This window comes from Anolis sagrei, chromosome 2 (genome assembly GCF_037176765.1).
Source record: "Anolis sagrei isolate rAnoSag1 chromosome 2, rAnoSag1.mat, whole genome shotgun sequence".
In the NCBI taxonomy this organism is placed as follows: Eukaryota; Metazoa; Chordata; class Lepidosauria; order Squamata; family Dactyloidae; genus Anolis; species Anolis sagrei.
In genome coordinates, this window is record NC_090022.1 from 253614712 (window position 1) to 253631623 (window position 16912).

Here is a 16912-nt window from a genome sequence, read left to right on the forward strand (position 1 = left end):
TATGGCAAACATTCAATGCCAGTTTGACAGACAACAAATACAGACAAATACACCAAGGCTATTTAACTTTTTTCTGGCCGCCAGGGGAGCTGCTGCTTTTCATCGTCCATCAACGACACCGATGAAGTTCTTCTGCATTCCACATTCCCCGGAGTCTTCTTTCTTTATGGCCTCATAAATTAGTTAAATTCAGCCTCCCACACTTTAAGGTGGTACCTTATTTTCCTACTTGACAGATGCAACTGTCTTTCGGGTTGCAAAGGTCGACAATGGGCTACACAATGGCTGGACACCCACTCCAGCCCGGGCTGGCCTCGAACTCATGACCTTTTGGTCAGAGTGATCTTAATACAGCTGACACTCAGCCAGCTGAGCCACAATCCCGGTTTTATTATTATTATTATTATTATTATTATTATTATTATTATTATGTACTGAATGTGAACCATCCACACTGCATTTGCCAAAATGAGGTGAACAAGCTTCTTCTGTATTTTCTCTCCTTGCTTCCAGAGAACGCATGGCCCTAGAAAATCACTTCAGAAATGTTCTCATTTTTGGCTTCAGTAGGAGTGTTGGGAGGCAGATGGCATTTTTACAGCACTTGGCTCATAGACAGAACAAAACCTATTACTGTGAATTTCCTGTGTACTAAAAATGCTTATCGGCCGAGAACCCATTTACTTCCACACTTCAATGATATTTTTTAGTATATAATTCAGAATCAAACTGAGTGGAGTGGAATCAAATTCCCCACAAGGTAAACACCCAGAAATACTGCCCATGTTTTTTTTTTTCACCCAAAAGGTAAATTCCAGCTTGAATGAAACAGCATTGATTACACCCAAAACCACATTAAAGGAGGAATTAAACTGCAGCACAAGTATAATATCCATTTGGTCTTAAATGGATCTTAAGCCTATTGGCCAATCACAAGATGAGAAAGACCACTCCTTTGCTGTATTAACAGTGCTGACCTATACATGTTTGGTAAAGTAAATCCACCTGTTTTAATGTTCATTCCCAGCTTGGTCTTTACAGGATTACTACCTCAGAACATTGTCTTTTGAATTTTAAACCCTAAAGAGAGAAGGAACCTGAAACATTGATTGTAAAGTGGATTACGGAAAGATTCCTAAAGTCTTCCTTTATAACATAGATCCTACATTAGGAGAAAGATGCCATATGAATTAAATAAGCAAACACATCCACCATGTCTCTCAAAACTCTTGATAAAAAACAGATGACTGTAATCTGCTTTTACTAATGGCAGACTTAAATAGTAAAACAAATCTCTACAACAATACTGATACATCCATTCCAATTGCTTGATCGACCAGGAATCACTCACCTAATGTTTTGTTTCTTTGGAAGTGGATAAATAGTACTTTTTGTCAGACATTGGGGAAGGCTATTTTGAAGGTTACTACTCACAGACATGGCTATATTGCTGTGGGATTGGGGAGTTCTAGTCTAAAAATAGCATTTGTAAACTCTTCCCAGAGATTGGTTTTACTTGCCTTTCTTCATTGTATCAGGTTCATCTATTGATTTGCAGCCTTCAGCTTTTACCATGTGGACAGGTTGCTTTTATTTAATTTATTATTATTTATTTATAGTATTTATGTTCACCCTGCAGGGGACTCAGGGTGGATTACAATGCGCATATACATGGCAAACATTCTGTACCATTAGACATACATCATATATAGACAGATACAGAGGCAATTTAACATTCCAGCTTTCCAGCTTCATGAGGGTATGCTCAATTCCAGCCACAGTGGAAGCTGCCGCTTCACCATCCACTTGTGGCACTGAGTCCTTGATGGCATACTTCCTCATTCTTATGCACACTGCTGAAAGGTTTTATGGTGTTGTAAATTAGTTAAATTAGCCTCCTCGCATAAAGCGGTATCTAAATTTTCTACTTGACAGATGCAACTGCATAGGTCAACAGCATGCTAGATTATTAATGGTCGGGAGCTCAATCCAACCCAGGCTGGCTTCGAACTCATGACCTCTCAGTCAGTAGTGATTTAATGCAGCTAGCTACTAACTAGCTGCACCACAGCCCGGTCCCTTTTGGGGGATAGGAGTCATAAAATGGTCATGCTGGTTGAAAGATTCCAGGAATTCTTGTCCAAAAAGTAACTTTTCCAATCTGTCTAGGTATTTTTAGATAATTAATTATAACAAGTATAATGGTTTGTACTGAAATATTGAGTTCATATCAAAGTTTCTGGCTCAGCAGCTAAGAGATGGGGAGGAGGTTGACTCTTCCCTGTAGAGATTAGATCTTTCTCCATTTTGGAGAAAATACATAAACCCTCCTGTTGTTTATATGTTACCCATTCAAAATATCACTGGAGCACAGACTTGTTATTGATTTTATAACATTGTGCAACGTCCCAAAGTCAACGATGCAGCAATAAATCTTAAAGTGTGGACAATAATCACAAAATCTATCCTATGTCTACTTTCTTCTTCTTCCTCACTTCCCTAAGGATTTAACCTTGCAGGCAACTCTGCTGAACCATATCAACAAATATATTTCTAAGAGTTATAATCTCCACCAGGAACCAGTCATTTCTAAAAATTAGGAAGTCTTAACCACTTATTCTCAGCCAAGCTATTTTCAGTGCTTTGAATCACAGCAGGGATTGCTCACAATAATAATTTATTGCTGAAGAAATCAGTTCCTTCTTGCCAGATACTTTGAGCATTGCAGCTTTGCTTACCTTAGAGCCGTTTTCTCAACCTGGGGGTCGGGACCCCTGGGGGGGGGGTTGCAAAGGGGTTTCAGAAGGGTCACCAAAGATTATCAGAAAACATATTTGTGATGATCTTAGGAACCCCTTTGGCAGAGAAGCCTTAAGATCTCTCCGCTTGTCCTTCTATTCCTTTTTGGAAACAGAAGGTGGCGAATCCTCCTACCAAAAGGCCTCCTCCACTGTGATTGGCCAGCCTCTCAGCCAAGGGGAGAGCAGGTGTGCCCAGCGCATGGCAGCGCAGTGCGCATTTGTGAGGTGAGGGAAAGTGTGTGAGGCTGGAGGGAGGCTCATACCAGCGAGTCCATTCAAGGCATGGGGGTTCTGTGTTGGAAGTTTGGCCCAATTTCGTTGTGCATTCGGCTGACAACTTCTGTGACAGATGATCTGAACCATGACCTGAATCATGACCTGAATCTAAATTCCTATATTAGATTACTACATTTTAAAGTTAAGTTGAATTGATCCTGTTAAATTGCTCTATTTCTATGCTATCATTCCTATGCTACTATACGGTACTATCCACCTTATTGGCCACCTTATTCTTTAAGTAGTTGTGCATATTGCCCCCCCCCCCCAATGAGTCTGTTGTTGCTTATGATGTTTGCTTATTATTGTTTATGCTATTTTATGCTATTTTAATACTTTATTGTTCCGTTTTTAACTGTATGTTGCCTTGGGCTTGGCCCAAGGGAGATGGAGGCAGGGTAAAAAGAAAATTCTTCTTCTTCTTCTTCTTCTTCTTCTTCTTCTTCTTCTTCTTCTTCTTCTTCTTCTTCTTCTTCTTCTTCTTCTTCTTCTTCTTCTTCTTCTTCTTTGTGCCAGGTTTGGTCCAGATCCATCATTGTTTGAGTCCATAGTGCTCTCTGGATGTAGGTGAATTACAGCTCCAAAACTCGAGGTCAATGCCCACCAAACCCTTCCAGTATTTACTGTTGGTCATGGGAGTTCAGTGTGCCAAGTTTGGTTCCATCCTATCATTGGTGGAGTTCAGAATGCTCTTTGATTGTAGATGAACTATAAATTCCAGCAACTACAACTCCCAAATGACAAAATCAATACCCCCCAACCCCACCAGTAATTAAATTTGGGCGTATGGGGTATTTGTGCCAAATTTGGTCCACTGAATGAAAATACATCCTGCATATCAGATATTTACATTACAATTCATAACAGTGGCAAAAATACAGTAGTGAAGTAGCAACAAAAATAAATTTATGGTTGGGGGGTCACCACAACATGAGGAACTGTATTAAGGGGACGCGGCATGAGCAAGATTGAGTAACATTGCCTTAGAACAAACTGAAGGGAATGGTAGATGACACAGTTATCCCTGTGAGTGATCCTGTAAGCTCTGGTTCTGCTGCACCATCATACAGAGTCACGATCAGTTGCAGGCTACAGTATTTTTAGGAGCATGAAAGCCTCTTCTAAAATCCCTGCCTTGTGCTTTGTGCATGTTTTACTTAATAAGAAAAAGAAGTGAGTGGGAAGGATTGTCTTCAGAATCACTGTGGTTTTTATATATAAATTCTTGAAATAAATCAACTGAATATGTTCATAGGGTGAGTCTATTAAGACAGCTGTAATCAGTGCATGGCTTTCATTTCTGTTGCAACAGAGTTTAAAACCCAAGCCACCTACCGTGCTTTATAGCACCCTTCTTTTCCTGAAACAGGCTCATTTTTCTCCACCTACCTCTTGGCAAATTGATTGCCAAAAAAATAGGGGGAAGGAGAGATCTACTCTCTGCATACAGCTGTGGATGAATTAACACTTCATCATTTGGTAATTGCAAGATGGAACCTTCACAAAAAAAGTTGGGTTTTTTTTTCTGCAGAGGCTGCACACACCAACAGCTGATCATCATTGAGCCAAATGGCACCACCTGATGCAAATCAGCCAGGAAAGTATGGATAGGATTGCTAGCTAAGAAGAAATGTTCTGATGGCTTGCAAGGCCAAATGTTAAGTTCTTGCAGTTGTGTCTACTGTAGCACTACATCCAAGATCAGTAGAAGGGTTGTACTTGTGAAAGATCTCTCTGGGTGCATCTACTGTCAAATGAATACAGTTTGACACCACTTTAAACTGTTATGGCACAATACTAGGGAATCCTGTGGGCTGTAGTTGATGAGGCTCTTTGACGGATAAGGCTTTTTATTTATTTATTGTATCAGAAGCGATACAATACAGTTATACTATATTTAAAAAACACAAAGTTTTAAAAACTTGGCATTATACTAAATGTCCTGTGATCAGTAGCTAGCCACTTGGGGTGCCTCTGGTGTTGATATTAGAAGGTCCTCCATTCTCCATGTGGCAGGGCTCAGGCTGCATTGTAATAGGTGGTCTGTGGTTCGCTGTTGTCCACACTCTCATGTTGTGGACTCCACTTTGTAGCCCCATTTCTTAAGGTTGGCTCTGCCTCTAAAGATGCCGGAGCGCAGTCTGTTCAGCGCCTTCCAAGTTGCCCAGTCTTTTGTGTGCCCGGGGGGGGGGGGGGTCTCTCATCTTGTATCATCCATGTATCACTATGGTATTGAATGTTTGCCTTTTTGTATGTAAACCGTCCTGAGTCCCCTCGGGGAGAGAGACGATCTATAAATAAAGTATTATTTATATTATTTATATATTGAGGTTCCAGGCTTTAGCCTGCCATTTTTGGACTCTTGCTTGCTGAGGTGTTCCTGCAAATATCTTTGTAGATCTTAGAACACTCTTTCTTAATTTAAGGTGTTGGTGTGCTGGCTGATATCTGAACAGGGGATGGGTGGAGATGTCACTGCCTTGGTCCTTTCATTGTTGGCTGCTACTTCCTGGCGGATGTCAGGTGGTGCAATACTGGCTAAACAGTATAAGTTCTCCAATGGTGTAGGACGTAGACACCCTGTGATAATGCAGCATGTCTCATTAAGAGCCACAACCACTGTTTTAGCATGGTGTGATGTGTTCCACACTGGGTTGGCTGCATGCTGCAAGTCGCTTCTTGTTTGAGAAAATCAGCTGTCTACGAAGACATTGCCAGGGTACGCCCAGGTGTGTTGCAATTCTACAGGGAGGATTCTCTCATTTCCCCCACAGAGAAGGCTAGAAATTTTGTAAAACTACATGTCTCATGTTTCCATAGCACAGAACCATTGCAGTTAAAGTGCTGTCACATTGCCGTAGTTTGACAGTGCATTTTCACTCTGTTTGATGTGCAGATGGTGAAATTCCATCAGCCCCACACCTTTAGCAGGGACGTTCTGTCACATTTTCAATAAGCTGGCAATGATGGAGTTGGAAGGGGAAGGTGGGCAAGCCCACTTCTGCTAGCCGAGTTGCACACAACTATGTTTGGCTCCAACCCACGCTGCTCCGGCCTTTCATGCAGACAGAAATAAACCTGTCTTCAGGCTCCATTTAGCCTGGCTTGTGTCACCTCGATTGAACACGTTGATTCCACGGGAGCTTTGCGTACTAGAGCACTGCAAGTGTCACAGAAAAGCTGAAGTCCCTATGGGTCAGGGAGGCATTCCGGCCGGTAAAGTCCCAATCCTTGGCTGCCTTCCATACTGGCAGGACACATTCACCTTCTAAAGCCACAAGTTAATCCGGCAGTTAATGTTATTGCCTGTCTTTTAGGTATTCAATCTGTGACTTGATATTTTTATTCCCCTAATATTCCTTCCATTTTGGATGATTTAGTTCAGGCATGGGCAAACTTTGGCCTTCCAGGTGTTTTGGACTTCAACTTACACAATTCCTAACAGCCTCAGGCCCTTTCCTTTCCCCCCTCAGCTGCTTCCCATGCCTGATTTCATTAGTGTTGAAAGTAATAGCTGAATGTCCCAAACAGGTAACTAGTCATGCTAATAAAAAGCAATACAATAAAGGTAAGAACAGGCTTCCAAACAGCACTCAATCGTGGGTTTTAAACAGGGGCAAAAAAATCCTGGGACTTCAGAAGAGGTTCACATACAGACTTGTCTGCCTCCGTTGTCCAGACTTGATGCTTTGTAGTGAAATCAAGAAATAGTTTTCTAAGATCTACAGAGATACTCCCTGGTACACCCCAGCAAGCGAGAGTCCAAAAGTGGCAGGCTCAAACCCAGCACTTCAATCAATGGCTGATACCAAATGAGAGACTTCTCCCAGAGCACACAGAAAACTGGGCAACTTGGAAGGTGCTGAACAAACTGCGCTCTGGCACCACGAGATGCAGAGCCAATCTTAAGAAATGGGGCTACAAAGTGGAATCCACAACATGCAAATGTGGAGAAGAGCAAACCACTGACCACCTGCTGCAATGCCCTTCTACATGCACAATGGAGGACCTTCTTGCGGCAACACCAGAGGCACTCCAAGTAGCCAGATACTGGTCAAAGGACATTTAATCAACTACTAAGCTTGCAAACTTTGTGTTTTGTCTGTCTGTCTGTTTTGTTTTGTTAAAAATGTAATACAGCTGTCTGGTTGCTCCTGACACAATAAATAAATAAGTGAAATTTAGAGGCTCCCAAGATGACCACTGCAGGACTTCACCAGAAACTTTGGCAGTTTTTGGCAGATTATCCACATATTCGGATATGTGGATAATCATTGCAGTGAATCACTGCAAAAATCTTTGTCCTGGCCAGAGAAACTGTGCCCTCCAGACATTTCATGAAGTATCCGCCACACAAAGAAACCTAATGGGGTAGGACCACTTCTGCCCAGGTCAGCACTGCACAATCAAACAGAAACACACACTTTCAAGCCAGGAACATAACTTTGTCATTGTTGACACTTTTTAGAGCCTGCATACCTGGACATCTGTCCAGACGGATTTGGTTGTGTACTTGTGGCTTCAAACAACAGGGTGCTGTTCTCACATTATACATGGCTGTTCCTGATTGCTCTTCTTGTGAAAAGATGTACAATTGACTAAGGGGGCACAACTTTGTCCTGGCCAGAGAAAATGTGCCCTCCACACATTTAATGAAGTTTCTGGCATACAAACAAAGTTTTTGCCTTCTATTCAAATGTCACATTCTCTTTAGCAACTGACTAATCAGGAACAGACATCTAAAACCTGGGAACAAACTCAGATAAAAAATCCCGTGATTTCCGACTGCGAAGATCCGCATATTCGGCTCAAAACTGCAATATTCCTGCACCTGGAAATCTCACTTTTTTTTCCTTTTGTAGCAATTGCTTCCGTGTTTACAGGGAACAGCATCTGGCCACCCTCCTATTTGAAGCTCCTGGGATAAAGGTACTGTCTGGACGGACCCTAAGACTGGGATTTGGGTAACTGTCTTCATAGTTCCTATTAGTAGGGATTTTTTCCAAGGGCTTGTTGTTTTGGTTAGGAAGAGCACATTGTATGAACACTTGCAGCTACAGGCAGAGAATATGAACAAAAATCTCCCAGATAAGCACTCCATGTAACTGAAAAGTCAGCTGTTCCATAGCTTTCAGTCAAATGAGATTTACCAGCAGTTGCATGCATGGATTTTTTTTATCCATTCCCAGACTGTAGAAGCTCCCATTTGCAAAAATCCCAGCTTTTCTGGTGAGTGAACGGACCCTTCAGGCCTGAGGCTTTTGTTAGGACAGCTGGGAAGGGCTGAAGTGCAGAGCTTTGCATCACGGCAGCTCAAGGCAATCATGCGGAACAGGTTGGAGATCCAGGACTGGGCGCATTTCCGTGCAATGAAAAAAAAAGATGACATTTGTGCTGCTAAAAATAGGAAAATGCCTTTTTTAGTCTAAATGAAAAATGCTAAGCTTCCATTTCTTCCTGTCCTTCTGAAAAAGACAAGCATAATCTCAATAGAAACTAGATATCTGACAAGTTGAGGATAAAGTCTTTTATTTTTACATTATGAATCATTGCTCATACATGAAATTGCAGCAGGGGGTGAAGACAGCATAACATGATGTAATATTGGATAAGCTACTTGAGTCTCCGACCATCCATTTGCACTGGCACGGATAAGCAGGACTCGGCTGTGACTTCCCCTGAAAAATGACTTTCCCTCTCCTTTGAATCCTGCCCCAGTCCTGTTCTCAGAATGGTGCTGGCTGCACTGACAGATGGCTGGAATTGCAGTGCTGAACAGCCAATGAGCTTGCTTTTCCAGGGCAGGCGGCTTCCTTGCATGGGAAATGAGAAACAGAGAGGGCTTCTTTTAAGGCAGAAGAAGACAACTGTATCCCTTCAGATGTTGCTGGCCCACAACTCCCATCTGCTGCTATTCGGCAAAGTTGAAGAAGTAGGATTATGGGAGTTGCAGTCCAAAAGAAATGTGGTGCAACAGTTAGAAATAGGTACATTTATCAATATTAAGGGCTGGATGAAGCAGAAGTTAATGGATACCAAGCTGGGAGAGGCCTGTGTAACATATACTGTCCTAGGGCAAATCCAATCATTATGCCGAATATCAGGCAGCAGATTATGGAGATTATGAAAAGACAGCAAATGATATTATTTTATCCTTATTGTTGTTTTATTGGAAAAGGAGTGTTTGTGTTCCAGAATAGCTTGGGTACCATGCGCCTTCATTGGAGCCATGGTGGTGCAATGGATTAAACCCTTGTGCTGCTTAATTGCTGACCTGAAGATTGGCTGAACTGCTGACCTGAAGGTTGGTAGTTTGAATTTGAGATGGGGTGAGCCTCTGTCTGTCAACTCCAGCTCTAGGCAACCTAGCAATTGAAAAACATGCAAATGTGAGTAGATAAATAAGTACTGCTTCAGTAGGAAAAGGTAAAGAGACGCAGCTCCTTGGCTTGAAAATGGAGAAAAGCACCTCCCCAGAGCCAGAGATGAGCACCACCTCCAGAAGCCAGAAATGAAAGGAGGAGCCTCTGCCTTTGTTTGTTTGTGTGTCTCATTGTATATTATTGTAAATGCATTGATTGAATGTTTGCCTATGTATGTAACTACTGCAATTCCCTCTGAGTCCCCTAGGGGAGAAGGGTGGAATATAAATAAAGTATATTATTATTATTATTATTATTATTATTATTATTGTTATTAGGGAATAGTGATTTTCTTGTTCTGTCATCCCTGACACTATCAGACTCAGCTTTAATTCCCAGGGTCAGCTTTTTCTTGGCTGCCTTAGCAAATGTAGTAAAAGCTTGCCCAGTTATAGCCAGGCAGGCATGTAGCCGGGGGGGGGGGGGGGGGGGGGGGCTTGAGGGGCTTCAGCCCTCCCCCGAAATTCTCATGGTGGTTCGCGAAAAGGCCTTACTGGTGCATTATTTAAACTGTTATGTTTATTCATATCATGATCTGATCACCATACTCAATATATCCCATATGCATGGGGGTATTGGGGCAATGATACAAAAGGTTTGCTAGGCTAGACCCTCTTTTACTCAGACTCAGCCCCCCCCCCCAAACCTCCCCCTGAAAATTTTTCACCCCCCCCCCCCCCGAAACGAAATCCTGGCTACGGGCCTGTAGCCAGGTGTTTATTTCCCCAGGGCAACATTCCCTAACAGTTGACAATCAGTCTTGAGAGATGTTCTCTTCTACCAGTAGAGCCCCTGTGAACCAGTGAGAATAACAAGAAGGCTACAAGAAAAGTACCTATTTTAGGAATGGGTAGTGGTGGTGGTCTTTGCATAGAATCATAGGGTTGAAGAGACCACATGGGTCATCTGGTCCAACCCACTGTCAAGCAGGAAAAGCACAATCAAAGCACCCCTGACAGATGTGTGGCAGAATGAAAATTACACATAGTTCACATCTTTACCAATCCACACACTGTCTTGCTAGAGAAAAGATATGTCATGCAGATGATCAGAAAAAAAGGTGTTTACTCTTTGTCACACAGGGCAACATATATACAGTCATGTGAACAATTGCATTGACTCACATGATGTCCTTTTGAGAGAGATTCAGATGGTCCTTAAGTGTACATGTGAAAGATCTTCCAGCAGCCCAGGAGCAGAAATACTGTCTTGGTAAGCTCCTGCACAGAAAACCTAAATATGTAACTGTTGCCAAAATTCCCAGGCTCAGCTAGCCTCTTGGGCATAGCCCAACCAATCATTTGCATTTTTCAGTTAACACACTCATCAACAGATTTTTACATGCTCCAACAAGATGGCCATCCAGCCTCAACTTAAAAGCTTCCAAGGAAGGAGCTTCCACCACACTGCTCTTCTTGCTGCAAGGGCTAAGGATTCTGGGAGCTGTAGTCCAAGCCATCTGGAGGACCACCTGACCCAAAGGTTTGGCAGATAAAAAAGTGAAGGCTCATGTATCTTTAATGGTTGTGTGGATCAAGGAACTTGTTCCATTCCTGTGTGACAGGCAGCACCTGCTGAAATGCCTTCTTCTACACAACAAGTGTCAAGGAGGCCTCTCCACTTTCACTCTGAAACTGCACAGGCTGAATTATTCATGTTTAGCTTTCAACCTTCAGCTCTAATATGGCTTTTGTGCCTGTATGGGAAATGGGAAAATAATGGGACTCCAGGTAATTTTTGAGTGCATGCCCTCTTAATGCTGGATCTCGCCTGTGCTTTTAAAACAGAAGAAGGCTGCAGGTGGGAAACGTCTGGATTGCAACAAGCCAGATTTCAATCAGTCAATCTGAAGAAGTCACTTTACATTCACAAAAGAGTATTCAAAAATTAAAACCAGCTAGTTTAAAGGTGCAGCAACCATGTCCAATGCATTTTTCCTATGAGGATGTTATCCAAAATGCTTGGGACTTGCAGTGTTTTAGATTTGTTGGGGGGGGGGGGGGGGTTGGGAGGGGGAGGGAGGTATTTGTGATAACTGGAAATAAGGCCAATTGGAAATAGCACCAATCATACATCCTATACATATAATCATTTTTAAATATGTAGATGTAATTTACCTTTATTTATGTGTTGTGGCACTTGTATGTGCTTCTGTAAGTCCTGAGTCCTTCTGGGAGATGGTGGAGGGGTATAAATAATCTACTGATATTGTTATTATTTTATGCACAGTACTTTTAATATTTTTGCATGACACAAAGTTTGTATATATGGAACTCTCAGAAACCAAATGTGCCAATATCTCAGCCACCCATCTGGACAGTATTGGAATAGGAGCCTCTGGTGACACAATGCGTTAAACCCTTGTGCCAGCAGGACTGCTGACTGAAAGGTTGGCAGTTCAAATCTGGGGAGCTGGGTGAGCTCCCATCTGTCAGCTCCAGCTTCCTTTACAGGAACACGAGCGAAGCCTCCCACAGGATGGTAAAACATCCGAGTGTCCCCCAGACAACGTCCTTGCAGATGGCCAATTCTCTCACACCAGAAACGACTTGCAGTTTCTCAAGTCGTTTCTGACACACACACACACAAATATTGGAATGCTGAATAAAAGAGTTAATGCAGTTTGATGCCACTTTGCCTGCTATGGAATCGTGGGAGATTTAGCCTCCTTTGCCAAAGAGGACTGCACAATCAACTCCCATAGTGGCTCAGCTTTGAGCCAGGACAGTTAAAGAAGTGTCAAACTAACAGAAACAACCTCTGTCAGAGATCCCTGGTGCCACATCAAACAACAAATCCCAGGATCACAGGTGGAGCATGTAGTTTTGTTTACCCTTCACTTCCAGAGATTGCATTGTGGAATGAATGCAGTTTGACACCATTTTAACGGTCATAGCTTAGTGCTATGGGACCACAGGTGTTATAGTTTGCAAGGTCTTTCACTTTCTCTGCCAAAGAGTCTGGGGCCTCAATAAACTTCATCTCCACTGCATTAAGCCATGGTGTAGTGGTTCTCAACCTTCCTAATGCGCCAACCTCTTAATACAGTTCCTCATGTTCTCGTGACCCCCAACCATCGAATTATTTTCATTGCTACTTCATTGCTGTAATTTTGCTACTGATATGAATCATGTAAATATCATTTACTGGACCAAATTTGGTGCAAATATCCGTGTGCCCACATTTGAATATTGGTGGGGTGGGGTGGGGGGATTGATTTTGTCATCTGAGAGTTGTAGTTGCTGGGATTTATAGTTCACCTACAATCAAAGAGCATTCCGAATTCCACCAACGATGGAATTGAACCAAATTTGGCACACAGAACTCCCATTGGCAACAGAAAATACTGGAAGTGTTTGGTGGGCATTGACCTTGAGTTTTGGAGTTGTAGTTCACTACATCCAGAGAGCACTGTGGACTCAAACAATGATGGATCTGAACAAAATTTGGCAGTATTCCTCAATATGCCCAAATGTGAACGCTGGTGGAGTTTGCAGGAAAATAGACCTTGACATTTGGGAGTTGTAGTTGCTGGGGCTTATAGTTCACCTACAATCAAAGAGCATTCTGAACCCCACCAATGAATTAGGCCAAAGCCCACATAGAATCCCCATGAACAACAGAAAATACCGTATTTTCTAATGGTCTTTGGTGACCCCTCTGACACCCCCTTGCAACCCCCCCCCGAGGGTCCCAACCCCCATGTTGGGAAACACTGCCATGGTGGTTAAAGTGGTGTCAGGCTGTATTAACTCCACATTCTAGAGCAGGCATGGGCCAACTTGGGCCCTCCCTCCAGGTGTTTTGGACTTCAACTCCCACTATTCCTAACAGCCTCAAGCCCTTTCCTTTCCCCCTTAGGCTGCTGAGGGGGGAAAGGAAGGAGCCTGATGCTGTTAGGAATTCTGGGAGTTGAAGTCCAAAACACCTGGAAGGGGCCCCAAGTTGGTCCATGCCTGCTCTAGATGCACCTCAAGTTGATGAAGCCTAGGCTGAAAAAGAATGGGATTCTGAAGTTTGCCAATCATTCTCCTGCAGTTGTGCGCCCTTCCCTCCACCAGAAGAACCCTTTGCAGAGTGGAACCTTAATCCAAGGGCAGTTTGACACAGTCCTAGATCCCAGAATATCAAACCAGAAAATCCCACAATAAGGCAGTGTGGACTAAGATAATCCAGGGCCCTTCCAGACAGCCATATAACCCAGAATATCAAGGCCGAAAATAGGAGTTGCCTGCGATGCAGTGGGTTAAACCCCTGTGCTGGCAGGACTGAAGACCAAAAGATTGCAGGTTCGAATCTCCAGACAGCGTGGTTGAGCTCCCTCTGTCAGCTCCAGCTTTCCATGCGGGGACATGAGAAAAGCCTACAACAAGGATGGTTGGTAACATGGCAAAACATGTGGGCGTCTCCTGGACAACGTCCTTGCACACAGCCAATTCTCTCACACCAGAAGCGACTTGCAATTTCTAAAATTGCTCCTGACACAGCAAAAAAGGCAGAAAATCCCACAACATCTGCTTTGAACTGGGTTATCTGAGTCCACACTGCCATAAAACCCATTTCAAAGCAGAAAATGTGGGATTTTATTCAGCTGTGTGGAAGGGGCCGCAGTCCAAAGCAGATATTGTGGAATATTCCGACTTGATATTCTGTGATATCTGTGAGAGGGCCCAAGGTCTTTTGCCTTCTGGGCCAAAGAGTGCTGCTTGGCTCCCCAAATCCTGGGGTGGCCCAGCCTGGAGCCCTGGTGGGAGTGCCTCAGGCTGCCTTTTCCCATCGTCAGCGTGGATGCGCCCCCGACTAGCTAACCCAGGAGGATGCTCCCACTCGGAAGGAGGCGGAGCCCGTTCACACGTGTTTGCCTGCGATTCCTCCCGGGCACTCCACCGCTGATCCGCGGGGCGGCGAGGCTGTGGGGCAAGGGATGCAGCTGAGGCGCAGGAAGGCCACCCAACCCGGGGCGCGCTGCGTTTGGGAAGCCTCCGAAGTGGAGCGAAGCTTGGAGTGAAGCCTCCGGACTCGGCTGGGCTCTTTGGCTGCTGCTGCTGTTGCCTCCGCAGCAGTAGCAAGACCCGCTGGGACTGGCGCCTTTGGAAGAAGGAGAAGGAGAAGGAGAAGGAGGCGGAGAGGAGGAGGAGGAGGAGGAGAAGGAGGAAAAAGGAGGAGGAGGCGACGCGGAGGAAGGTGAGGATGGAGCCCGGCAAGGAGGCCCCGGACTCCTCCGTCGGGGAGGACCCGGAGGCTGCTTCCTCCTCCTCCTCGGCTTCCTCCTCCTCCTTCCAGGCCCGGCTTTGGCGGAACCTGCAGCTGGGCAGCAAGAGCAAAAGCCGGGCCGGGATCAGCGGGCGCCGCAGTGCGGAGACCTCGCCGTCCTTGCCCCGCGCCCAAGGGGAGCCCGGGCCCCACAAGTGGGCCGGCTTCCGCCGCAGGAAGCCCGTCCTGGACCGTGTCTTCTCCTCCTCGCAGCCCAACCTCTGCTGCAACTCGGCCGAGCCCTTGGAGACCCCCGGAGGGCCCGAAGGCGGCTCGGCGCTGCGCCGCTTGCGGGAGCACATCCTCCACCCGCACCCGCGCCCGCCCCGCAGCAAAGGCAACACGCCTCCTTCCTCCGCCTCGTCCTCGGTGGCCTCCTCGCCCCGGCTGCCCCGGGAGAAGAGGAGCGCGGATGGGGCGCCCAAGGCAGAGGAGAAGCAGGAGGAGGAGCAGGAAGAGAAGGAGGGGAAGGGGCTGCCTCCCAAGCAGCAGCACCAGCACCTGTCCCACCAGAAGAGCTCCTCACTCCCGGGCACCGCTTGCTTGGAGCAGCTGCTGCAGGAGTCGCCCACCAAGGGCAAGGGCAAGGCCGGCGGCGGAGCAAGCAGCAGCCCCAAGGCCAGCCCGCGCGCCGCCCCCAGGACCCCGCAGGTACCCGCCTTGGCCTCCACCTGGCCTCCCGTGGGGAGGAGGAGGAGGGGCTAAGCCTGGGAGCAAAAGAGCAGCACCACTTGGCCTGCCAGGACTCAGGGTCATGGGCGCCTGGGAGTCCTAGGGCAGGGGCTCTCAACCTGTGGTTCCCCAGATGTTTTGGCCTTCAACTCCCAGAAATCTCAACAGCTACTAAACTGGCTGGGACTTCTGGGAGTTGTAGGCCAAAACACCTGGGAACCCACAGGTTGAGAACCACTGTCCTAGGGTGTGTCTACATTGTAGAAGTCAAGCAAATAGATGCACCTGTATTTACTTACTTACTTAGGCGATCCCTCGTAGTCCAAGGATGATGGTCCTCCAAATGATGTGTCTTGGCATGGATACTTACCTAGGCAAACCCTTGTAGTCCGAGGATGACAGTCCTCCAAGTGATGTGTCTTGGCAATGGATACTTACTTAAGTGATGCCTCGTAGTCCAAGAATGATGGTCCTCCAAGTGATGTGTCTTGGCAGTAGATACTTACTTAGTTGTCCGAGTAAGATTGTCCCCCAAAGGTCGGTGTACTGGTGGTGGATACGTAGGTGGCTGTGGAGCCCTATTCTTGACCTGCATGTTCTCCCACAGTGAGAGCATTAGTTTCCAGGTGGAAGGCGGTCCCAGTCAGGGTTGGCTTGATGCTCCTTCATCTTGGTACATTTCTCTCTTTTGCCCTCCATTTGTGCCGCTTCACATTCTATAGCACTGTGGGTCACAGCTGAGCTCCAGCTAGAGTGCTCAAGGGCTAGGGCTTCTCAGTTCTCGGTGTCTATTCCACAGTTTTTAAGGTTGGCTTTGAGCCCATCTTTGAATCCCATGGCTCAGTGTTATGGACCCATGGGGCTCCTAAGGTGCAGCTACACCAGGCATGGGCAAAGTTGGGCCCTCCGGGTGTTTTGGGCTTCAACGCCACTATTCCTAACAGACTCAGGATCCTTCTTTTCCTCCCTCAGCCACTTAAGGAAAGGACCTGAGGCTGCTAGGAATGGGGGCGTTGAAGCCCAAAACACCTGGAGGACTCTACTTTGGCCATGCCTGATCTACACTCTTAGGGCCCTTCCACACATCCCTATATCCCAGAATATCAAGTTAGAAATTCCCACATTATCGGAGTAAGACAACCCAGTTCAAAGCAGATATTGTGGGATTTTCTGCCTTGATATTCTGGGATATAGGGATGTGTGGAAGGGCCCTGAGGCAGTGTTTCTCAACTTTCCTAATGCTGCAACCCATTCCTCAAGTTGTGGTGAACCTCTAAACATAACATTATTTTTGTTGCTACTTCATAACTGTCATTTTCCTACTGTTATGAATCGTAATGTAAATATCTGATATGCAGGATATATTTTCATTCACTGAACCAAATTTGGGACAAATCCACGATATACCCAAATTTGAATCCTTGTGGGATCGGGGAGGATTGATTTTGTCATTTGGGAGTTGTAGTTGCTGGGATTTATAGTTCACCT

The 16912-nt window shown here is 45.4% G+C and overlaps 1 protein-coding gene across 3 annotated transcripts in view; it reads left to right on the forward strand.

Annotated features, from left to right (window-relative positions):
• Positions 1 to 14341: 14341 nt before the first annotated feature.
• MCTP1 (multiple C2 and transmembrane domain containing 1) overlaps positions 14342 to 16912 on the forward strand; it is a 232711-nt gene continuing 230140 nt past the window's right edge. For 2 of the 3 annotated variants that reach the window (XM_060761792.2, XM_060761793.2), the window contains exon 1: positions 14344 to 15403. In XM_060761792.2, the coding sequence (XP_060617775.2) occupies positions 14690 to 15403 (714 nt within the window). In that variant the 5' untranslated portion in view covers positions 14344 to 14689. Of the gene's footprint in view, positions 15404 to 16912 lie in introns of all 3 variants that reach the window. The other variant, XM_067464541.1, reaches the window with a different exon arrangement.